The sequence below is a fragment of the Lepisosteus platostomus genome, chromosome 9 (assembly GCF_059453375.1).
Source record: "Lepisosteus platostomus isolate fLepPlt1 chromosome 9, fLepPlt1.hap1, whole genome shotgun sequence".
Taxonomy (NCBI): domain Eukaryota; kingdom Metazoa; phylum Chordata; class Actinopteri; order Semionotiformes; family Lepisosteidae; genus Lepisosteus; species Lepisosteus platostomus.
In genome coordinates this window covers 33,857,729-33,882,806 of record NC_142619.1, presented here as the reverse complement: position 1 = coordinate 33,882,806, position 25,078 = coordinate 33,857,729, and the positions used below count along the sequence as shown (strand labels likewise).

Genomic DNA, 25,078 nt, shown 5'->3' with positions numbered 1-25,078 from the left:
TTAGCAATAGACAAACGAAAGCAGAGGCCAGAAATTGTATTTTGATAACATGGCATTCCTTACATGTCAAAAGAAATAACAAAATGTCAATATGTTGCTCCTGCAGATGAAGGCTTATAAAAGTAAGTGCTTATTGAATGTGAAGTGTCCATCTTTGAAAAAAATATGTATGGGAGGTTTAGATCTGTGGATTGTAGGTTTCATTTTGCTTTACTTATCTGCTGTTTTGGAGTATCTACTATTTTGGTAATGCTTGCCATGAATGGGTCTCCATTATTTGATACATATTTGAAATGAACAATTATGAACAGCAAAACTACATTTGACCAGAAAGGCAGTTTAATAATAAAATATTATTTCATATTAGCCTCATATGCAGCCCTGAATTTAGTATGAAGACCTGTGAATTAGCACAAAGTGCAAACACATATAAATCAATGTCCAGAGACGATATTAGGGATTATCAATAATTTTATTTCTTTATAATTACAGGATATACATAAAGTTTCATTGAAACAAGAGTGTAGCACTGACAGTAATGCTCTCTCTTTGCCTGGATAACTCTTTCAGATACCTCTCTCCAACAGTACTGAAATTAGCATACATGATTTAGCACAAAAACATGTATGCAGGACCAACATATACAGTAATTCTAAAGTGTACACAAACCATTGCGAACTAACAAATCAAGACTTCTCTCACATAGGTCACCTGCAGTAAGTCTATTGAATGTAGTTAGGTCTAAAAAAATGTCGATTATATTTTAATTTCAGTTTTAAACAGCGTTCATCAGTATCATAAAATTCAAAGGCTCATTGTTTATATGGACCTTGTATAGAGCCATTTGACAAACTTGACACAGAAATAATACTGTTGTGTGTGTGCTCTGTATAGTGCCTAGATAGGCTGCACCACAGTGAAACAAAATACATCAAAAACTCTTAGTAATTGCCTATATTTTAGTTTTGGTATTTTCTACTTAAAATATTAGATTTGCAGAATTACAAGTATAGTAGTGGTTTGAGGAACACATCTTACTACTGCTAAAGAAAATTAAAGCTAGCTGGTCCACTGGAGGGAGAACTCAACAGGCAGGTAATGCAAATTGAAATTACCAGCCTTTCACAGCTCTACAATATTTAACAACTTGCAAAAAGATAAAAAAAACAAGGCCTATATACAGTTCAACCAATATGTACATATATACATTAATATAAATATAGTAAAATAGTTTAAATTACATCGATTTCATGTTGTTCCATAAATATCGCAGGACAATATTGTTCACAATTTGTGAAATGTGCGTTGGAAGCACAGCGAGACATCTCTTACAGTGAGGTGACAATGTGACAGCAGATGTAACAGAAACACAAAAGGTACTCATTTAGGGGTGATCCCAAATCCAGTAAGCCACATACATTACACAGTCAATAAAAGCCTGTTTTCAAAGCAAAGCTGCCAACAGTCAAAAAACACCACATTTTTTGATGAGGTTGTAAAAAAGACAAATCAATGGTCATTCAGAAGACTGCTGCTGCAGACTACTGTATATTAGGGGCAAGCAGCTATATCTTACAACCATCTCCATTTTAGTGCTGTTTATGTACAGTAAGTCTGGAAGCCATGCCATGTAGCATTCTTTGCTCCGTTAAAACAGTTTATACGTAGTGTTGCATGTAAAGCATTTTACAAATCAAGAAGTAAGGTAGGTAGCTTTGGAGTTATAAATTAAGGTACTTTGATGGCACCTTAAACCATAAATATTTATGTTGATTTATTGTAACTCCTATTACACAAAACAGGTTAAATCAGCTAATACTTCCTGTTTTAAAGCTGTAGTCCACATATCACCAGCAGTTGTATGCAAAATGGAACATGCCTAAGAGGAACTGCAGAATGGTTGTAACAGCTGTTCCTTTAAGCATAATAACTATCTTACAGTTTCATCATTCAGTACTTGGGTTTATAGCATAGGTTTTAAATATTCCAAGTGAAATATTGGAATGAACACTGTTAAAATGTCCTACAGTTCGTATCAGGTAATAGAGATGAGTTTAAGAGTACTCCAGTGAATGTTTAAGTGTTTATAAATACACACAGCAACGCATTAATTCAAATTATTTTGGCAAATTAAAAAAGAGAAGACTTTCATTAAAGCCTAAGTACTACTGTAGTTTTATGCTTTCATATCCCCCTTTGAAGACCAGTAGCTCCCTTACAAGAGTCCAAGTGAGAAATGGTACATATTGGCCAGGCTTCAAAGTGAAAGCTGCATTAGTGTTGACACATGGTACATAGAACACATGCAAATGTCACTTTTAGTACCTGAACTTGAACGTCTTAGCTGCGTTGTACTAGATTACTTCTATGTCCCTGTTGAGGCACAATCAAAGTCTGTACTGTACCATTAACTTTTAAAAAACAACATTTGTAACAGGAACAGTTTTAAGTGCCATCCATGTGGCCTAATAGCGTACTGTACAAAGTTCAATACATTCTCTTGGAATGGTATATAAATCACTGCTCATTGGTTGAGGTCGAGCAAAAATACTTTTTGTGATCCAGTCTTTACAATCAGATCTGTTTTCTGGCAGAAATCCATTTCTCAGCTAAGCAAGATGTTTTTGGAGTCGGTGTGCAGGAGCTGCACCTCTGTGGTGACAAGGTGTCACTCTGCATTTAATGGCCGTCAGCCTGACCTGCACTATTGTGAATCCAGTCCAGGATGATCAATGTCATACTTCCAAGCATAACAAAGAATCCGCTGATTAAGAAGATTGAGGCCTAGAGAGAAAAACAAAACAAAATAACACAAATGACTACATAATCACTCAAGGAGTTAAAATGTTATACCCAAATGAAAAATGATTGTGGTTTGGGGTCTACTACTTATCTAATACTGATTTTTTTTGGGTGATACTTTATCTAATCTGTTTGGAAAATTCTTGAAATAATATTCAGAAGAAAAAACCTTCAATGGCTTGTAAACCATAGTTTAGAGTTAAACTAATGATATGCTATACTTCAGCAGAAAATGTGTTCCACATAGATTATCCACTAATTTTAAATAATTCAAAACAATTTTTTTTATATTACTAATGCTGAAAGGGTCAATTTAATTATATACAATATATGATCTTATATTATTCCCAGCTTCATATACAAAATCAGACACTTTAATTAGTCATCTTCTCTTAATAAAAGCTATATAAGATGGTACAAAAATATCCCCCTTCATTAATGCTGTGCATAGAATAATATTAGGTGAAAAGCAACAATCACTTGTATAAGTTAAACCTGATGAAAATTCACTTGCTGCTGATAACATCATACATACCCCAATCTTCTGAACTGACTTCATTGACTCCTTCTTCACCAGCTTGATGTAAAATGCAGAAGGAAGAATAAAGATCAGCATTGCAGCAGCAGAGGCACCTGTAAAAAATTCATGAAACAAATCTTTAAGATGACAAAATAACTGTATATTACAGCTACTCTCAAACATTTGTTCATGACTACAAAACATAACTGAACAGAGCCAACAAAAACATACCAATGAACCCAAAGATGTCCCTGATTGTAGGCACAAAAATCACCAGCGCATTAGTCCCACTCAGGAGAAGAAAAGTTATAATGGTGTGACGAATCCAGCTGAATTCCTTGGATGCACACAGGAGCTGGTTGACGGAAGTGCGAATCTGAACAGAAGATTCAAAAGAACAAGACCAAATTAAAATTCTTGACAATAAAAAGCAGAATAGCAATGCAGTTATGACAGTTACCACTGTCGAAACTCTTTAGAAATGGTCACACCCTAGAAAGATCAATTTCTAAAGAATTGTTTGCAAAAATACTGGCACACTTACAGGAAAGAGAACCACGGGTACAGTCAGAGTCACAGCTGTCAGCACTGCCAGACGCACAACAAGCAGGACTACGTCAAACTTGTACACCTTAGAGTAGGTGTGAAGCAGTTCGGGTTCCACATTATCTGTGAAAGACAAGTTTATCTCACACATTATGTTTTACAAATGTTACTGAAATCATTTTTGCACACACACTGTGATAATTCTTCTGCATTGTCAAAAAAAACTACACTGGATAAAATCTTGTGTGGAGCCGCAAAAACAGTGAATGTGAAACAATGCATTCCATAATGGGAGAAAATTCCTTGTGACAATTCCACAATTCTCATGTCTTCACTCATAAAAATAAAACTGCTAGTCTTAAGGAAACTGGGCCAGGATTCTCTGTTTATCCATTGAAAATAGTGACAAATAACCAACATTCCCAAACATTACTTCAGAGATATAATCATAGTTATTAAAACTTGCCCAAAGACATGAATGAACAAAAGCTTATTATTGCTTAAGTTAAAAGCGTATGTAAATTACCATTATGTTCTTATATTCTTTCTAAAGCAGTTCAGTTACCAACTCCTAGCATTCTCCACTGTGAGAAACATAAAAAAAACATACCACTGAAGGTCAGGTATCCAAACAGAGCAGCCAGTAGGTACATAACAAACATGGAGAAGAAGGAAACATTGGACACATTCTGCATCCTCTTCCGAGAACGGCTGTAGAGAAATGAAATGTTTTTCATATTTATTTTCAATTGAAGTGAATAAAGCACTAACTGTGCTTACATAGAACCAAACTGTTTGTCTCACTGTATGCTTATATTATATCTGTTTTCATTCAAGTTAAGTTCCACATAATGACCACAAATGTCAGTCCTGTCCTTTCACACTACCCTACCTCATTGTTATGTGTATGGTCAGGATTAGGCTACTAGCCCTAATTGTAGATTCGATTAATATACAGTAGGCCTTTTCTATTATCACATTTATGTCACACTATTCATACATTTCATTTATAATACATTCAGAAATATCATTTCTTACCACTAACGCAAAGTGTTACTAAGTTTTGTATTCACAGTTTATGACTTCACTCACTCTTTCAGCTCTTCATAGATTGGCAGTATAGCAGGGTGACACACAAAGGCGAAAGTCAGGATTGGCACAGCATAGACAGTCTAAAGAATGAAAAAAGACACCTTAAGAAAACAGTCAAAATGCTAAAAAATAACAAAACCCATACATGTACAGCTGATTTAAAAAACTGTGATTACTGAAGTTCCCATTGAAATTTGGATCTTTAAACTATTGAGCCACAATCACATTGATAAGAGTTATTATCCAGGCTACCAGAAAAACTATTTGTCTCCTCTGTATGAGAATTACACAACACATACCTGGGAGTTGAAGACAAAATACTTTGGTGTGCAGGCATCTTCCTGATAAACAGTTGCATTCTCTGCTCTCCTGTGGATTTCTTCTGATAAATGACTCAAAGTGTGGTTCAAAGTCATGTTTACTGCATCGTGTTCCAGTGGTAGAGGGCAAGGGATTTGGAACTTCTTGTAAATAACCTAAAGAAAACACATAAATAATCCTTTTAGACATCTGAAAGAAAATAATATCCGTGCATTTATAATGGGCATTAAAATAAATAAAATACATCTCAGGGTAAGAGATTTTCAAGATCTAGTTTAGCATTAAAATCACTGTGCCCAAATGATACAAGGGAGGATTTTAGAACAATGAGTGCTTCAAGAAGAGTCTTCTACTTGAATACTCCATTGTGCACTTAAACTAGAACTTCATTGTTTAATGTTTAGACATCCTCTGTCATTTTTAATGATATTTAAATATACTTACAACAATCAGAAAGAAGACCATACATAGCAGGGAAAATCCACTGGTGTAACCAAGATATCCTGAAAAATAAAAGCAGTAACCACCATTAAGTGAAAGAGAACAAATAAAGCACAGTTTCTCATAGCTGAGTATTGAGATACAGAATGTATATCCACTAGCAGATATAAGCAAACACTTTGCACATATCTACACTTTGCACACTAGTGCTTCAGTTAGCACCAGGAAATGAGCAGTTCTAAGTCAACTGTGCAGTGCTGGCTAGAGTGTGTACAAGATAAAGAAGACATGTTGCTACTGTCATTCCAGGATTCCCTGGGCATTTACTTACCTAGGTTTCTAGTCAGTGACAAGGGCAGTATAATCGCCACGGATACGAATAGCACAAGGTAGTCTCCATTGATATACCACTCCCTGAATAAGGAAAAAATTATAATTATTGAAATGTATTATTGAAAGGTTAAATGCCAAAGGTATTTAAAAAATCTTTTTTCTTTTTCTGAAGTAACTAAGACATTATTCTAACAAGAGAATCAGTCAAAAATCAGTTCATACTGTATATGTACCTCCAACCTTTGTTCCTTAGTAATAGTTCACTAAAAACACAGGACACTTCAATATAGAGATATACTAAATTAATAGGCTCTTTATTACTCTACTTTTTTACAGAATATTTATTTGTCTTTCTTAAAGAAACACTATTTTTAGTCATTAGCCTATAGTTTACATATGTTTCTATGGCACTGTGGCAATCAGAGAAAAATACGTCCACTAGTAAAAATAGAGCTTTTAAATTTCCATCTGTCATTCTTTCGATATTAATAATTATGTTTTTAAAAAAACATCTAGAATTTTTGCATACAGAATGAACTGATTGAACTAAGTTGTAACATACCCAGTGTTCTCCTTTATTCCCAAAAATGCTTGGATCACAATTGGCAGCTCGTATTTCACAATGTAGAGGTAGCTTGACATTGCTGCAATAATAAATTAAATAAATTAAACATGCAAATGTTAACCAGCAGCTTGTGGCTGTTTCTCTCTTTCATTTTAATTGCAGTTTACCAGGGAGGCCTAATGGCACTTCTAATGAGGATATCAAAATAAATCAGTGTTAATTTCATTTACCTCCGATGTTCTGCATTGTAATTGAGCAGGAAGCAGCCAATTTGCCAGGCATTCCAAAGGCCTTGTATCCAAGCTGTTCATAAACTAATGATCCTAAAATATAAAAACATTTCCAGAATTACACAAAACACTACAAATCACAAAACTCAAATACAAATCAAATTATTTCAAGATAATGAAGTTTTTTTTTCTCTACCTCCTTCATTTGCAGTTTTCAGAAGAAGGTGCACAGAATAAAGAGAGAAGATTGACACAGCAACCAGAAGTATCCTGCAAAGGGAACATAAACCTAAGGATTATTATTTTTTCACTTGGAAGAACACGAGTCATTAATACAGCTCCTTCTCCAATTAAAGCAGCAGAAATTTAACTAGATTTCATAAGGATTGTTGAAAAACCTTGGGGCCCTACATAGTTAAAATATCAAAAGATCATGTTAGGTTTCAGCATGTTCTTTTTTAAAGAACTGTAACTTAACACTGAAAAGACCAGGTCTCAGCCCAGACAAACTACATTTCTCTTGCTCGGCATTTTACGGCACAGGTCCCCGGTGATCATGTTACTATAATAAACATGGCAAAGGCCTCAGTGAATATCCTATGTCCTTTATGACACAATGACTCTGAAACGAGAGCTAATATCTCCATAAGCTTCTGTCTCTGCATGTCCAAGTTCATAAAGTCTCTTCTTTCCTGATCTCTTTCAATGTTTCATTCTTTGATTATTTATCAGATTTTTCTAAAAATGTAACTAAGGCAATGCTTTTATAAACCTTGCAATTAGCCCAATGCATCTAAAAACACATAGGTCTGGGATTCTGTCTCTTAATGGTAATACTACCCTCAACTACATCAATGTCTCACTCATTATTCCCTCAGAGACAAATTGCATGTGACCTTAAATATCCTGTTACAAGCACAGCACTGAATGCAGAAGTAGCCTACGTAGCCAACACATAAATAGCCCTGGATGTCATTATCTCTAATCTGCATTTGTTCTGAGCTGTGATCATGTCCTAAAATGATCTAGAGCAGTAAAGTCAAGGGGCTATACCTGTGCATCTACCACATAATGGGCGACATTTGATGTGCCATTCTATCAATTACATACTGAACTTATTCACAGGTTTTAAGACATTGGGTATACAAACAGGACTCAGCTGTTGTTTTTGCTACACATGCATTTATATATATAGTATCCTCGCAAACCTAGTTTCAGTAATGCCTGGCCTAGCAGTTTTATCGAGAATGTGCATTTGTGCGAATTTCCAAAGCTCAGTGACAAAGTTGCCATTACTTGCCTTTAGTTTTTTTTAAATTAAAACACAACACTACCTAATGGGGCAATTAAACTGATAGCTTAAAAAACTAAAAAAAATTATGCGTTTAATGTGTTCGCAGGATAAAGAGATCCATAAACACATGGGTGATCACACAAAACCAGACGATCTCCTTAAAACTTTATATAACACAAAGTGATCTGGCCTTGACTGCAGGGGATTAAAATGATAAGCAGCTTCATTCCACTTAGTTGTCAGAAGCCCAAATGCACTGCGTGAATCCAGATGGTGCACACTCTGTTTGTAAACACTAGCCATTGGGAAACTAGTGGCATGCTCGCACGACGGATTTATCCATTCACAATTCTTGTGGGACAAGCACTGCAAGTGAAATTATGTCTAATCACACCGTCCCCACCATAGTTAGAGAGGACTGCCTGGATCTTTTGTCCTGTGCATGCAGATGTTCTGAGCACAAAAAAAAAAAACATTCCTGCCGTTTTAATAAAATATCAAATCCTGAAGGTTTCCCTCTGAACAATTGAGTTCCTTTATGTTTCCCGAGCTAGGCAGATAGATAGATACTGCCAGCAGGCATCAATTCGGCTACCGTACATCACCTTGCCGGGCCAGATACCTTCACTTCAAGCCAATGTGACAGTGATACCGGGATACGTACACAAACAGTGCAATTCCAGTGTTGGCCATGGCATAGGAGAGGCCAAGGATGCCACTCCCCATGATGGCATTGCCGAGGTTGAACACCGACATGCCAAAGGACGTGGTGCCAGCATGCTGTTGGGAAATAAAGAAAAAAAGCAGATGAACATTTTGGCGAAATGGGAACGACCAATGACTTCCTTTTAGCACGCACATAAATCTTCAGTACAGACAAGACACAGCACAGATAAGACGCACTTACATATTCAGTTTCGTATTTCTTCTTCCCCAGGTGGTGATCAGGGAGGAAATTTTGACTCTCAGGGTCCATATCTTGATATTGACTAAAAAATAAAAATGAATGAAAAAGATTGCATTTCTTATTAATTTGCTCCCATTTCCAAATGCAACATTTGTGCAAAATCTTTTTTTTACCCCATTATAAAACATTCAACCCAGATACCCTTTAATAGAACTGTTGGCACAACGCCAGATGCCATACATGCCGTTCTAATTTATTAAATAGCTGAAAAATAAATCAGCTCGGCTCTTTCATAACAAATACACGTGACAAGTCATTCTCACCTGCTTATTGGGACCTTTTTAACGGGACAATCAGGATAACCGTACTCATTGCTGTTGGAACTGCAGCTACTGTCCTCGTCTGGGGAAATGTTAAACTGGCTCATCTCAGTCTTAGTCACGCCTTGTTTCATCTTAAAATTCAATCCGTTGGAAAACGTTTTTTGTTGGTATTTTAACCTTCCTTTCTAGCTTCCACTCTCCTTGATACGGCGCTGTCTTTGTCCTTGCTGCGTGTCCCTAAGGAAACAATGAATAATCAATACTGGGCAACGCGAGAGCTGCAGCATCCTCTGACAGATCCGAGGTCATGTGAACATTGTTTGAAAAAAAGGGAGGGGGGAAGGGGGTGGCTGACTCATTCAGGAATGGAAAAGTACTAGCCGGCATCCGCGATTACTCAAGCTACAATTTACATTTCAAAACTGGAAAAACAAAAACCCACACTTTTATCCCTTAATGTGTAGGTTTCAGGATTTGGGAAAACATTTTTTAAAGGAAAGAACAGAATAGTTTAAAATTTAGTTTTGTTTTTAAAATAACAAATTGAGCTGTAGCATAATAATCCTAGCAGACTTTTTAAGTATTTGAAAACCCTTAAGACCAGTGAGGTATTTCAAAGAGAGATCTATCTGCAGCCTTTCGCTGTATTTTAATCTCATCCAGATCCTCTCAGCGGGGTCTCCGAATGGAAACAAAGGCACGTGTTGGTCTTACTGGCAAGATATCTTGCGCAGCGCTGTCTCAAATGGCATTCTGCTACGCTTTAATTCATTAAACATATAACCACTTTCGTGTGATTGCTTTGTTTCGTTAGTTATATTTGAAAAGAATAAAAAAAACGAGTACCAAAAAAAAAAGAACCCAAAATGCTACATCTCTGTCTGGCACCCCCACCCGCCTTCTCCGGCAAAATGTAAATCATTTAGTCACAAGACTGCAGCTGTGTTAGTCTTTAATTATTTATTTCCCCCACGAATCTGACTCGAGATGCAGTTTAAAACGAATGAAGAACGACCATTTCAATTTACCAGACGAATATATAAAACAAATTATAACTTTAATAACATTAGCAATTTATACGATACATTTTATATTCCTATATATGTTTCTATCAGGGAAAAAAGACTTAGTCTTTATGAATGCGGGTTATATAAATCATTAGGACCAATCATAATCTACAGATCTATTCATTCTAGATTTAAAAAAAAAACAGCAGTTTTTAAATTTACAGGAAAATATTGTTCCACTTACCTCAATGTGCTGAACCTTTTGTTAAAATCCTTCGGCTGGAAAAAAATATCAGAGGACGTTTTAACTTTAAAAAACCTTCAATGACGAAAAAAATTGCACCTAAATCGGGGCTTGTGTAAAATAAGACCGATAGGTGTTAATATATCCAGCTATGTACTTAAATACTCGCAATAGAAAATAAATACAATATACAAATAAACACTAATTTCAGTTCCTGAAACAGTAGAATTAAGTTAAATTTATTTTACAATATTATTCTTTTATTTGCTAAGACGCGCACACGTTGAACGCCACACTGCTCTAAGCTGTTAAGTCTATCTGCTCCTACTTTTTAACTACAGGCGGAATTGCATCAGCCTGACTGAAGCAGGGGAGTGGTTATAACAAAAAGGATAAAGGAGTGTCCTTGTGATAATAACAAGGTTTGTGTACAAACATGGGAAAATGGCCGTTGCGTTTTTTTCCACTAGTCTAAACTGTAATATAAGATCAACGACCTCTCTTTGAAACTTCGGATTGTATTTACAAACATACTACATTTTTGCGACAATGTGCTTGAATTGAACAATAGCTCTTTAAGCAAAACACATACAATTCAGTAGGGGGATGTGGTCATGTAGGGGAATTGACTCATTTTAAAGGAATGTGGTATAACTCCGAATATAGTCTACAAGAAAAGGAAAAGGCATAAAACCCAGATCTCGATATATGTAGTTCTCTTTCGTTACTAGATACGTCTTAAAATGTACGGTGTATGATGCAATTAACATCATCTGTTGCCATAATGCAAAGATAAGCTGTAATCTCACGTCGTGCCGGTGTTTTTCAATGGTGTTAAACTACTAAAAATTCGAAGGGTTTTTCATTCTGAGTTTTGTTTTTTCACAAGAAATAAGAAGGGAGAACCATTTGTTATAAAAAAAGAACTTAGAAACTGTTGCGGTGTCACGAGTAATTGTACTGTTTAGCCACTGATCAAGGAATCAATTTCGTCACAATCTTCTTATTACCTCAAGTATTAAAATATTTTTGATGTCAGCATGACAGCTGTCTTTCTGACACACCCGCTCCAGTTACTGCGCAATCTGTAGGTTTATTATTTCTCGACATTTCCGTTTTATAAGTACTGTCCCTAAAGCAACAACAGAGTACTGTAATCAGTCACCGCAAATGCGTTGTGTAATGTACAATGATAGACGGAAGGTAGAAGAGAGAGTTCATAGAAAAAGCCTCAAGGTCGCTCTGGTTTAGAAAGAGTCACCTGTGAGTGTCAGCTAAATGACACTTGGGCACTCACTGCAAGTGACTGTATTGTTGTACTGGGAATTAAAAATGAATGCTCAATTTAAACAGGTACCTACTTTATGTGACATGTAGAGATGCTTGTTTCACATGCAGAATGAAAATGTGTAGTAAACATACTTTTTTGGTGGAATGGGTTAGGGTAAGACAGATACAGGACAATACAGAAAGGGTTTTATCACAAATTCTATATTGATAATATTTGAATAGCTATGAACATAGCAGAGATATATTTTTGAATAGTCTAGAATTCCAGGTAATTGTTGGGATAAAACTAATTATTACCAAACTGCTAGTAAGTTTTTTTTTATAGTACCTGGAGTATGACAGACAATGATAATGTAATGTCTAAGAATGAATCACTCTCCAGTTGCAAGACACTCCCAATTGTGTGCATTTTAACATCTGTGTAAGTAAAGGAGGAAGAAGAGAGAAAAAAATAAAATGCACATTACAAAATCTGGGAATGTTTTTATATCACTCTGAAAAACCATGAGGTTGTACTATTTTGTTTAAGGAAATGGAAGGTTAATGTTATATGCATGCTCCAAGTAGTATGAACACACCTTTTAGCCTTTTAATATGTACATCAGGAAGAATTAGCCGCATTTGTCACCAACTGCACCTTTACAGATTTAAAGACACATGGCTAAAGGCTTTTACAGACATGTCTTGATTTACTATAGAAACCTCTAGGTTTAGAGAAGGCAGGAATTTCAGAAACCAACAGGTCATGAATAGGTTATTTGCCATACAGGTAAAGATTACATATAGTTTGATATTTCACTGCCACATTGCCAGGTGTGTATTGTTTTTTGTCAATACTAAATATGCATAAAAACTGAAAACTGCTTTCAAAGAATAAGTATCAATTTTACTTATGTATACAAAGAAGCACTGAAAATGAAATATAAATATTAGAAACAATAGCGAAACAACAAAAACTTGTTTTTTAATGCCTCTCAGTATATACAGTATTTGTACTACAATTTATCCTAGATTAGTCCTCATCTTAGTCTTATATTATGCTGTATATTTTTCTTCATTTATGGCTAATATGACTAAGGGTATCACATCAACATTATTTTTCAGTTACACGTTAGGGCTTCAGGTGTCATTGTGACAATACAAGAAAAGACAGTTTGTAAACTGTGAGATATTTACACATTGCTGAAGCCTCAGTACATTTAGGCATGTAATATGTAGGACAGTTATACATTTTTCTACGATCCCATTCTTACAAATGAAGTAATGCATCTTTACAGAATTTCTGATTCTACACTTGGTTTCGGGGGTAAAAGAGGAGTTTTCAAAAGAAAGGATGAATCCTTGACATCATATAATATATTCTAATATAAAATAATTAAACATCAAAATACATGTGATGAGTTCATGGGGTCTTCTAAAGTGTTCAATTACCTTCAATAAAGATGTAAGATGTGTCGTATTATTTGCATTTTCTGATAGTTCATTTGTAGCTCAGACTATTTTTGTTTGGTATGTGTTGTAATTGCAGGTTATAGCTAGTGGTCTGTGAAGGAACTCTTAAGTTGTGTCTGATGCAACAGAAAATCTTCTAAAGAGGGCAGTATTTTTCTTTATAGGGAAACTGATGCCATAGATCACACTGCCCATCCAGTACAAACATGAAAGAAAAGCAGGTAATTACAGCTGTGTCGCACAGTAGGTAGGTATTTTGCTGGACATCATCTTTATTGATTTTATTCTTAAAATCTCATCCTCACCTGCTTGAGATTATTCTTTAAATTATCCCTGTGTAAGCACTGTGTATATATATTATGTAAGCATGGAACTGTCAAAGTGTACTGTATGTACAAGGTATGAACTTCATTCATATACTGCCAGTTTGAAAAAGAACACACTGATTTAAAGTGCACACTGATATAAGCCAGTTGAAATGTGTCTTTACTTCTATCTTTGTATGTTTCACAGCATTTGCCTTTTTTAAATGCCCATGGATTGATTAAACTTTTTCTTTAAAGATCTGGTGTGCAAAAAAGTCTTTTGACCAGCTTTTACAACCTCATTTATACAAAACAAATAATCTCCCTGCAATGCAAGTCTTTTGAAACTGGTAGTGATAATGTTATCTAACATTATGTTCCAAACTAAATCGTTTCATAAGTTAATTACATTAATTACACCAGAATACAGTGTACAGCATAGATACTTCTTAATAGGTCTCATACTTAGACTGGCTTTTCAAAAGGGGAAAGAAACAAATTGCAGTTCTGTATACAGTACATTTGCATTGAAATATTGTTTGGCCACATGTACTGTATACATGAGTTTTCTTATGAAAAATGGAAGCATCATTAAATGATGTGCACACTACAATTACACCACTGAAAATATGACAATGAATCATGTTTTGTTCTGTTTGCCTTCGGATGGTAATGATAATGTCTAGTCCTTGTTTGCATTTTTAAGTATTCAAAGTCTGGTATCTATGGTTTAGACTCAACAGCAAGTGAAAAAAACTTTCAAAGATGTTTTGATTGTCTTTCATTACCACCTTAGATTTTTAAACTACTGCTTACAAAGTAAAAGTGAATTACAGCTTACAAAAGAAAAGATAATGCTTGAATGCTATAAATAGATCTCTAAAATGGTCTACACGACTCTAGTATTCAATTATGTGATACTGTCTGATAATTACATTTTTTATATGACCCACAACCTTGGACAAAACATTTGGCAACCAAAAGCATATTTTGGATGCTTGGCAGTAATTTGACTAGTAATCAATTGAAATGCTTAACATTATATTTTATTTGAAGCATAAATAATACTTGATATAATGGAGGCATAAAATGCACCTTAAACTCTGCTAAAACTATTTAGTTCTAAACTTGTCCAGTGATTTGTGGAGGAATTTGAGTGTATATTTTTTTTAAAAATTATGATATTAATATGTCATTATTTTTAGAGATTTCTCAATAAAATAGTCATTTTTCTGATCAAAGCACTCAAGCTTTGTTCTCAGTCATCTGGGATTTATGACCTATCTGTTCAGCATCAACCTCTTTGTTAGCTGATATAAAAAAACCAAAGGCTTATTTCTTCACATCTGTTAAGACCATGCTCTTTAGTTTTACACTTGTCACAAGTCAGGTCCTGTTGATTTCTTTGGTTCACTGAAGAGCTCTTTAGATCAGTTATTGTAAGACTATTAAAGTACATTATAGTACCATACATACAGTATATAGTATCATAGTGTGCTCGTTTTTATGCCCACAATATTTGCTTATACAGTATAAGATCTCTTAAAAACCTCTTGAGCTGTAATTTGTATCAATTTGAACATTCCTGAGGTAATACCTATTTCATGGTTCACGGGATTATTCCATATAATTTTTCCACCAGGCTGTGATGTTAGCCACTCATCTGTACCTAATATCTCAGTGAGGATTCAGCATCAGTTACACAAATATGATTTGGGGTTTTTGACTCTGACCTACGTTTACCAAAGAGTTTGTCCCATGGAAGGGTCTGCAGCCTCCAAATATCATAAAAACTCTTTCAGAACTAAAAGTTGATTTGTATTTTAACATCAGTTTTTTAACAACAGTTCAGGATTCAAATGCAATAAAAAGGTAAGGAATTGAGTTTTAAATATAGTATATCAATATCATAAGGAGGTAGAAAGAATAATAGATACTGCAGACAAATACTCAAAAGCTAACACTCTGTGGAAAAGACTTTCACCCAGAATGTTGTTTCCCTTCTACTTTTCAGTATGAAATTAACCTGTACTTGTTCCTTTACAACATGTGGGCTACAGTACTTCCCACCTGACCCTCATTAAAGAATTACATATATTTACATACATGTATATATATTATTTCATATTACATAATGTTAAAATTTATTTATACCATTTAAATATGTTGAAAATAAATACAGTAAATTCTATCTTATATTTTTAGTCATCTGGTACTTCTACAAAAAGTCATAAAAGTCATAAACTGAAGTTCATGTAGATAGTTGCATCAGCATGCATAGGCTGCGAAGGAACAGGTAAAGGTATATTCCATGCTGGAAGGAAAAGAAAAGAGACAATGTTTAGGCTGTGGAGCCTTCTTCAAACTTTCCATACCTCATAACATGGTGTACCAGGCTAACGCACACCCAGTGGCAATAATCTGAAGTATTTACTAAACTTTAACAAGACACAATATCTCTAAGACTACCTTTTTTCATGAAACCGTTGTCTCTGGCTGTAGATGAAATGGTTTGGTGAAAACTTTATGACCTCTTCTGTCTTTCCTATCTGTTGTTATCATTCTACACCCAGGAATATTTAATTCTCTGTTCTTCTTTCCCCATTGCAATATATAAGCCCAGCTTTTGCTAACTCCTACAGTATCATAATTTCTTGCTAATAATGTTGCTTTTAAGTCCAATATACTGTAGATGTACTGTATGCTTCTATGAGATTGGCAATATGTTTCATTCACCTTGGACCATAGCTGATAAAAATGATTTCACTTTAATTGAGCTCCCTGCCCCCTGGTCCCTGGTTTAATAATGACCTTACATATGTTATACCCGTGTCTAGTGCATTTAATAAAATGTAGACCTTCCTGCTTGTACAGGTCCCAACTTCCTCTCAACCAAGACACATGGTAACAGTGGTATTTCAGAGAAGCCTAGCTTAGAGTTTTAAATGTATCAAGCAGAACAGCAGTCACTGGTTCCTACATGGGCCATGACAGTTGGATTACCTTAGCCTCTGGTCAGGAGCCTATCTGCAAATTTTAAAAGATAAGACAGGCAGCCAACAAATAATACACCTCTCTTTTCCCCTGGTATATACAACAACTTCTGTGCCTCAAACAATCAAATGTCCCATTATCAGTATCCTTCTGTTTGGAGGAGTTCCTAAGCAATGGTACCCTGGTAATCATCTACCCTATCATTTAAGTACTGTGTGTGCAATCAGTATCCAACCTGTTGTCCGGTAATTGCAATCTATTGGAGTGGACATTGTGTGCATTATGTCTTAAAAAAATAAGAGAAATAAACATTTTTGTAGTACTACCAACTATCTCTTAGAACTCTGGTGAAGAAATAAATATAAAATGCAGACAATACTTTGCTTTAATGTTCCTTCTTGTACCATTACAACAATTTGTTCAGATAATATTTTCTGGCTTTGGAACTTAGAGAGCTGAATAAAATTATTTTTTATTTGTTGTGGGTTGTTCGAAAATTTCAGCCTTCTATTGTTTAAAACTCGTTCCTGTGCATATTCAAGGTCATTAGTGTTGATTTACTTTTGTCATAATTCAGTCTTTTTAAAATGTCATTATCTTCAAAACTGTTGTAGACGTTTTACTGTTGTCTATTTTTGAAGACGTTCAGCTGGGTAAATATCATTGGAGGTGAGTGTTGTAATGAGCCTCATGTGGAAAGGATATAAGATATACAGTAGAGCTGTGGACATTTGAGTTTGGATATTGCTAGGGAATGGCAAGATCAGTGCCAGAACTACGTTTCCATGAAAGTTGTGGAGAATGTCAGTCATCTGAGCAGTTGTGAGAAGAAAACTGGACCGGGGATGATTTCAAATCAGGTACAGTATCAGTGGCTTCAAGGGTTGGTCTGGTTTGTTGTCTGGATACAGAGGGCAGATCCTCTGCAATGTGATGTGGCCAGAGGGAGAAGGAAGTGACCAACTATGGAAAATGTACATGAGTTTGTGAGAGAAGTCTCAAAGAGAGACTTAGTTTTTAAAAGTGTTTGAGAAATGGAATGGTTTGGAATGTGGTAAGCAACTTAACTACTCAGTGTTTATAGAGAAAGCCTTGTAGAAGTCTACACTTAGGAGCTCAAAAAGAGCTAGTTTTTTGCATCTTGTTTCATTTCCTGTAAAGAACACTTGATTTGCATCTACTGGCTGCATATGCGTCACTTTTCCTGTCAAGATCTGTACAGATTGCTGGCTATGCACCCCAGCCTCTTAGTTCAATATGTGTTGCTACTCATGTACTAATACACAGAAATGTGAACAGAACTTAGTGTGAGTAAAACTGCTTATGTAGTTCAAGTCGGTAGCTGCGTCAGCATGCAGAGGCTGCAAAAGGAACAAGTAAAGGTTTATTCAATGCTGAGAAAAGAAACACAACGTTGCTTTTCTTTTCTTCTCTTTTCAGCATGGAATAAACCTTTACTTGCTCCTAAAATGCTTATGGCTGACTGAATTGAAACAGCACTCCACAGCTTGTGGCAGTGTCACTGGACTATTATTTTGGAAAAAAATATCTATGGAATTGTAGTCAAGAAAGGGTGTTGCTCTGTCACAAATGCGCTGCTACGTTTGATCCCAGTTGTAACTACTTTTCAGATTTTGTTAAAGATTTTGGGTCTGGCCTGGACCCCCTGGAGGTAGTGGCCAAGAGGAGAATGGTGTCCAAACTACAGGCCATCATGGAAAACGTCTCCCATCCCCTCTATGACATGCTCGTAGAAATGAAGAGCATGTTCAGCAATAGACTGATCCATCTACGGTGCGACAGGGAGCGCTACAGGAGGTCATTCTTGCCTTCTGCCATAAGACTGTACAACGCATCCACCTTGTGTCTGGGCAGGGGCAACATTGACAATGACCTGTTTCTGGACTGAACAGTAAACTGCTACATCTGTGCTTTTTCTTTTTCCCGTTTAAAACCATTTTTGGGCAATATATGCCAGGAACCTGTGCAATACATTTATATATTTATATTTATATTGTGAAATATGACTTTTTTGTGTACTGTTCTGTTCTTTGTGTGTTCTGGACTGTGAATAACTCTTAGTAGTGCACTTCTCACTGTACTGATTGTATTGTATGTATTGTATCATTATTATTGAATCATTTGTTACACTGTTGCTGTGTTGTCTGTGTTAAGCTGCTGTTGCACTGCAATTTCCCTCACTGGATCAATAAAGTATCTATCTATAACAGCACACGTAACCCCAAAAAAATCAATTGATACCACTTTTTCTTGGCTATGTGAATGTACAGTATTTAACACAGTCTGTAAGTAATTGGAACAGTAGTGGACCTAGTACTGTATACTCAGACAGGAAACATTGTGAACATAAGGAATACATTAGAGTAAAAATTCACCAGCAGTACAGTAACAAGCAGGTCATTTACATGAAATACAAATATGAAGGTAAGAGGTTATCAGACTGAAAAACAAACATGTCTGAAGTTAGGAAGTGGTATGTGGCTCTATAGCTTTACCCAAAGCATTCGCTTGCTTCTGTGCACTGATGATCCTAATCTGATGTGAACCTTGTACGGAAATTTAAGCCACACTTCAGACACCCATTGTGCAAAGTCAGTGCTGCTAAAGGAAGTAGTTAAACAGCAAGTGATAGAACTGAACCATTGCTGAAAAAATGTTCTGACTAGATATTTTAGTTAAACACTCACTCAGTCCCTTTTAAGAAAATTGATAGAATATGTAAATTTCCTGTACAGAAGTTAAAGTTCTTATTGAAATTTACATTCTATAATTACTGGCATAGGTATTGGCACTGTGATCTGCAAAAGGGATATGGCTTATAAAGAGTCATAGATGTGTTTTTTTAAATGACACTGTTGTCAATGATAACTCTCCTTACATTATTGAAAACGCATTCATCCACTAAGTTAAATCTTCAATGCATATAACATGTTATTAAATGGCCCTGTTACTGGTATAGATTACCAATTCTTATGCTTCCGTCTATAGTATCACAAAACTAGTAAGCTTACAATAAATCAGTATAACACTTATTCGTTTTCATTAATAGTGCAGTGAAAAATCACATTACTGCTTATATGGTGGTCCATGACCCTCACCAAGATAAGAAACTTACTCATAACTGCTGAAATGAATGGATACATGGTGGTCACTTTTACATTTGTATATGCTGTTGTGGGAGAATCTTATTACAGTACATACTAAGAAATCCTTAATGAATTGTGCAAAATTATATAAAATATCTTGTGGAACTTGAGACTTGGAATTTTATATTAATGTAAATTAATCAGTGAATTACTATTTCAGATGGGTGGCATTGAGGCAAAATGATTAGCATTGTTGCCTTGCAGAGCTGGGGCCCTGTATTGAACTCTGGGTTGAACCCTGGGGTGCTTTCTGCGTGCTTTGGGTCCACTGGTTTCCTACTACAGTCTAAAGTAATACTGGTATGTTAATTGGCTTCTGGAAAAACTGGCCTGTGTCACTGTGTGTGTTTATGCCTATGTGTGCCCTACTGTATGTCCCATCCAGGGTGTATCCCGCCTTGTGCCCATTTGTGGGGTTTGTGGCATATACTCCTGTCCTGCTTGACCCTGTATTGCATAAATCTTTAAGTACAGTTCAATTCAACTCTCAATTGTACTGGATAGTGCACTTCTAAATTCAGTGTTGGATTCAGGAGAATGCGACATCTCTGTAAAGATGAGGGACAGCAGAAACATTGATTTGAATGTGAAAGATAGCAAACGCTGGGGGCACCAGGCCAACTTAGTTTATTTCAGCTAGCCACATCTGATGAGCTCACAGAGCTGTACAAAATGTTACATAGCTTTACCATTTCGGGAAGAGAAGCACAATATCAAACTGGACAAGAAAACATTCTTGTTTCATCATTAAATTCTCTGATTAGTAGTCTGCTAGAATAAAACAGTAATGGAATTAAACATCTTAATTATTAACTTCTGGAAGAACATGATAGTCATAGTAAACATAGAGGGATGATCCCAGTGCCTGTGATTTCATAGGTTCCCTGGGATCTCCACCTTAGTATTGCTTCAGATTGTACAGCAAGGTGTAAGGCTTCTTCTTGGTTACAGGAAATGAATTACACATACAGTATGTTGCACTTCAATTAAATATAACATCAGTAAATATATATTAAACTCAGAAGTGAAAATAACTTCAAAGACAAGAAAACACTTATATGCATAAGTACTGTACAGTATGTAAATTCTATGTATCATTACTTTTTTCTCTTATACTGTACATTGACATTTCATTTTAGTTAGGGTTAGGGTGACATTTCATTTAATCTTCTCTGTCTTTCAGGTCTGTAGATGTGCTCCTGACATATAAATGTCGTCTATACTCCTGTTGTCTAGTGTCACCAGGCAAAAAGGGTTAATTATAATGGTTATTACAACCTTTTATTTGAAAGTGACGTCTTCAATGTATTTAAAGTATCAGTGCAAACTCTTTTTGTAATTCAAGTAGGTAGCTGCGTCAGCATGCGAAAGCTGCAAAGGAACATGTAAAGGTTTATTCCATGTTGAAAAGAGAAGAAAAGAAAGACAACATTTCGGCTGTGGAGCTTTCTTCGGGTGGCATATCATACCCAAAGAAGGCTCCACAGCCGAAAGGTTGTGTTTCTTTTCTTCTTTTCAGCATGGAAGAAACCTTTACTTGTTCCTTTGCAAACTCTTTTTGGGTTACAATGGTTGAGAAAGAGTAATACATATAACAACACAATCACCTGCACATTGAAAGGCTGAAACCCCTGTACCACATACTTTATATACAGTAGATTTAATTTTTATTTGATCAAAAACAGTTAGAGATTTAAAAGCATGGAGGGAATTCTCATTACATTTTCCAGGATTAGGTTTACCAAGAAACTCTGCATTGAAAGGATTACGGTTTCTATGTGAAAATGGATGCAGTATAATCTGCAAATAGCAGTTATTTTTAGTTTACTTAATCACAGTAGTCCCCAACTCCTCAGTACTGTAATTTTAAACAGAACCATATTCATGTTCTTTGATTAGAATGGCTTGATTTTTCAGCAAGTAGTAAAAGTGGTAACATATCATTAATGAAGACTATCTTTACACAGGCATTCTAAAGTAAGTATTCCTTGAAAAGTCTTTTAAACTACCCTTAAACAGATAAGATTTAAAAACAGAAGGTATTTATTATACAACCAAATTAAAGAATAGAGCTACATGAAAATATCCATAAATTGAGTTTCCATAAAAATTGCATCTTTCTTTTTGGAGTTTCAAACAGTCTTCAAAAGCTATATAAAGGCCTATAAGGTAATTTTTGTGTTAATTTTTGTGGGCTTTAATATTTTTTAACCATAGCAGGTGAAATTTGTAAATTAAAGATTTCTACTTATTTAAGTTGTCAGCATTATACAGAAGGAATATGAGGAGTGGCTAGTGAAGAGAGCTAGACTTATTGGGGCCATTGTCATGCTCAGATTTCATTACACAGCAATCCTTCAAGTCTTTTCGAAAAGAGGCCAGAGCCACATGCGTTTATCTAACATTAAGGTGGCTACTTTCCACAGTCTGGTTTGTGTTGTCCTTCACTTAATCTAAATGGCTTTAGTTGCTGTTTGTTTTACCTTTGATTCTTATAATATATGCTAATTGCGATGAAAATAGCCTACAACAGAATTCCTTGCACAGATGAAGTTGATAACTAAAGTAAAATTGGGCAGGATCTTCAGTCTCCTTTTTCCCCATTGCCTAATCCAACTCTGGAAGAGTTAACAATAAGCATACTTGGGATCTCTAAACTACTTGGAGAGGACTTTAGTGTACCTCCTGAAAAGTCATGAAGACTTTCACTTCTTAATTTTTTTTAAATAAGTATCATAGAGTATGCAGAGGTGACTCGCTGCTCTTTTCATACACCATTAGACAATAAGTCAAGTCCAACTGGAGGCAACTTTCAGTTTGATTAAAACTCAGTTAATGGAGCCTCTAGTTTACAGTAGTGATGAGGCTGTTGGTGGATAATGGCTGCCACATTTCATCCAAGTGGGAGCTGCCCTTCAGTGGTGCTTTGGTATTCCTTGTGATGCGAAGAGCTACATAAATACAAAATGCAAGGAATTCTTATAATCCATTGCAGATGTATTGATACCCCAAAGCCATATTTACACATACACGATGAGTACAAGTCAACACAAGTGATCCATATGGCAAAAACAAAGCAATGCATCTCTCCTGCACAGGTGTGTGATGGAAGGCAATATTTTGGTGTTTTGTCTTATGTGCCTCACTTCCTATCTGTGGAAGGACTTTTAGCATAACACAGTAATACTGGATGAAGCTGATGTTCTGTTTATAACTGAGAACAAATGATTGTAGGTTCTTTAAAATGCAACAATAATGTGAAAATCGCCTCTTAAAGTATATTTCAGTCATTGCATGAAACAAACTCTTTTTCGAACAAGTACATTTTATCCATTCCATCCATCCATTTTCTACCACAGGGTTATGGGGGGGTGCTGGAGCCTATCCTGACAAGCAATACTGTAACCTTCTTACAAAAAAATTGATCCCACTTCTGTCAGCCAGAACTGTTATTATTAAAAACTTAATGGAAATGAAGTGAAACCTGAGAAGCAACAGGGTGCAGTGAGAGAACTTTCAGGGACTTCTTTGATGCCTCTCTTCATTTCAAAATAAATGGAAAAGAAAAGCCCTTGCTAATTGTTGTCATAGTTACCAAGTAGCAGGCTTAAAATTATGTACTCTTATTTTTTGCTGTTGTATCATAAAAGTGATTCGTCTTTTCAAAGAAAGGCAGTTTTTTTTCAGTTTAGTTGTAGTGCTGTTCTATAATTCTCTGTTTTCTTAGATACATCATCCTGAAAATCACGAATAACTCACGTTTTATTGAACTCAGGAGATGATACTGGGAGATTACAATGTTTTAGTGTGATAGGTTATTACAAATTTGGGTTCTGATCTCCTGTATTTTATTTTTTGTAATTCTTTATTTTACCAGATAGGTAAGTTGAGAACAAATGGTCAAACACAATGATGACATGGAGAGTACTAATTTATTTGACAGGGCATTTAATGGAACAATTTGAGTGATGCTCTTTGCTCAAGTTAAACTCTCCTGTCTGGAGTCCAGATATTCTATAAATTATATTTATAAAACATATTGTAATGCTAAGGCAATCATTTTAAAGTGATCACATCACTTAATGCTATCAATAAAAGACAAAATTCTAACACTGAAAATTACAGCCATAAAAATATAAAAGTGCCATATTAGTCAACATTAATACACACAAAAATCCTATTCTCAAACACCATTGACCATTTTAAGAATATAAGATTGCTTACAATAGAGAGGTGGCTATTTAGCCCCTCTTAGATATTGTTGTTTTTAAAAGGTAATTGATCTGAAAATCTCAACCAGCTGTATTAAAATCTAAGCAGGGTTTCACAAACAGAAGGACTGGTTACTTTGTTCCACACTCTTCCACAGCCCTTATTGCTCTCCCTTGTATCTTATTTTGATTATGCTTGAGGATTGTAAATACTTGAATCATGTTTTATCAGCATCTTCTCTGTTCAAGACTAAAAAGTATCGTTTTTTACCTTATCAGTATAAGACATTTCTTTTAAGCCCAGGAATGGATCTAGTCACTTCTCTCTGGGTTGATTCCAACAAAGCATTCTGTATATGTTTTTCAATTGCGGTGACCAAAATTGTAACAATATTTGAAATGAGGTCTTACTCATGGATAACAATATTAACATCCCATCCACTGACTTAAATTCTACACTTTAAATTATATAGCCTAATGTTAAGTTTGTCTTTTTATTGCTTCCCACAGTGTCTAAAAGATTAAAAAAATGTGTCTACATATAAACTTGTCTTTCTCACCTTTTCTCAGTCTTTCTCATAACTTTTGTTTCCATTTTCTAATTATAGTTTATATTTTTACTACCTGCATGCAACACCCTGCACCTGTCTATACTGTATATTAAATGATGTCGGTTAGATGTTTGGCCAGTTATGAATTTGTTCTAAGTCTGTTTGAATTTAATTCTTGTTTTTTTATTTTCTTTGTAGCTTCTACAGCATTTACTTATCCTCATCTGGATATCATCTCAAGTTGTGACTAGTTTATTAATTACCCCCAGAATCTATATTATTCATATAAAACAGCAGTAACTCTTCAATACTCCACCAATTACATCACCCCAATTAGAGCATTGATTCTTTATGTGTATACTCCTTCAGTTAGCCATTAACCAATTCTTAATTCAAGTACATGCATTACCTTGAATTCCTACTGCCTGCATTTTGGGACTTAATCTTTCATAAGGAACTTTATGGAACAAAAGTGTTGTGAAC

General features: G+C 35.3%; 1 protein-coding gene across 1 annotated transcript; it reads right to left on the bottom strand.

Annotated features, from left to right (window-relative positions):
• Positions 1–453: 453 nt before the first annotated feature.
• Positions 454–10,951, bottom strand: slc38a2 (solute carrier family 38 member 2). Its single transcript, XM_088644782.1, has 16 exons — positions 10,626–10,951; positions 9,375–9,611; positions 9,052–9,133; positions 8,809–8,924; positions 7,047–7,120; positions 6,851–6,943; positions 6,618–6,699; positions 6,054–6,136; positions 5,726–5,784; positions 5,260–5,436; positions 4,961–5,040; positions 4,479–4,579; positions 3,867–3,991; positions 3,554–3,698; positions 3,338–3,435; positions 454–2,784 (listed from the first exon to the last, which is right to left on the bottom strand). The coding sequence occupies exons 2-16, from the start codon at positions 9,503–9,505 to the stop codon at positions 2,680–2,682; spliced, it is 1,551 nt and encodes a 516-aa protein (XP_088500908.1). The 5' UTR covers positions 9,506–9,611; positions 10,626–10,951; the 3' UTR covers positions 454–2,679.
• Positions 10,952–25,078: the final 14,127 nt, after the last annotated feature.

Excerpts from the sequence above, each read along its gene's own strand:
- slc38a2 (XM_088644782.1), bottom strand. The coding sequence starts at position 9,505 with ATGAAACAAGGCGTGACTAAGACTGAGATGAGCCAGTTTAACATTTCC. Across the intron at positions 9,134-9,374 it reads AAAAAGGTCCCAATAAGCAG|TCAATATCAAGATATGGACC; the intron begins GTGAGAATGACT and ends TTTATTTTTTAG. Across the intron at positions 3,436-3,553 it reads GGACATCTTTGGGTTCATTG|GTGCCTCTGCTGCTGCAATG; the intron begins GTATGTTTTTGT and ends AATTTTTTACAG.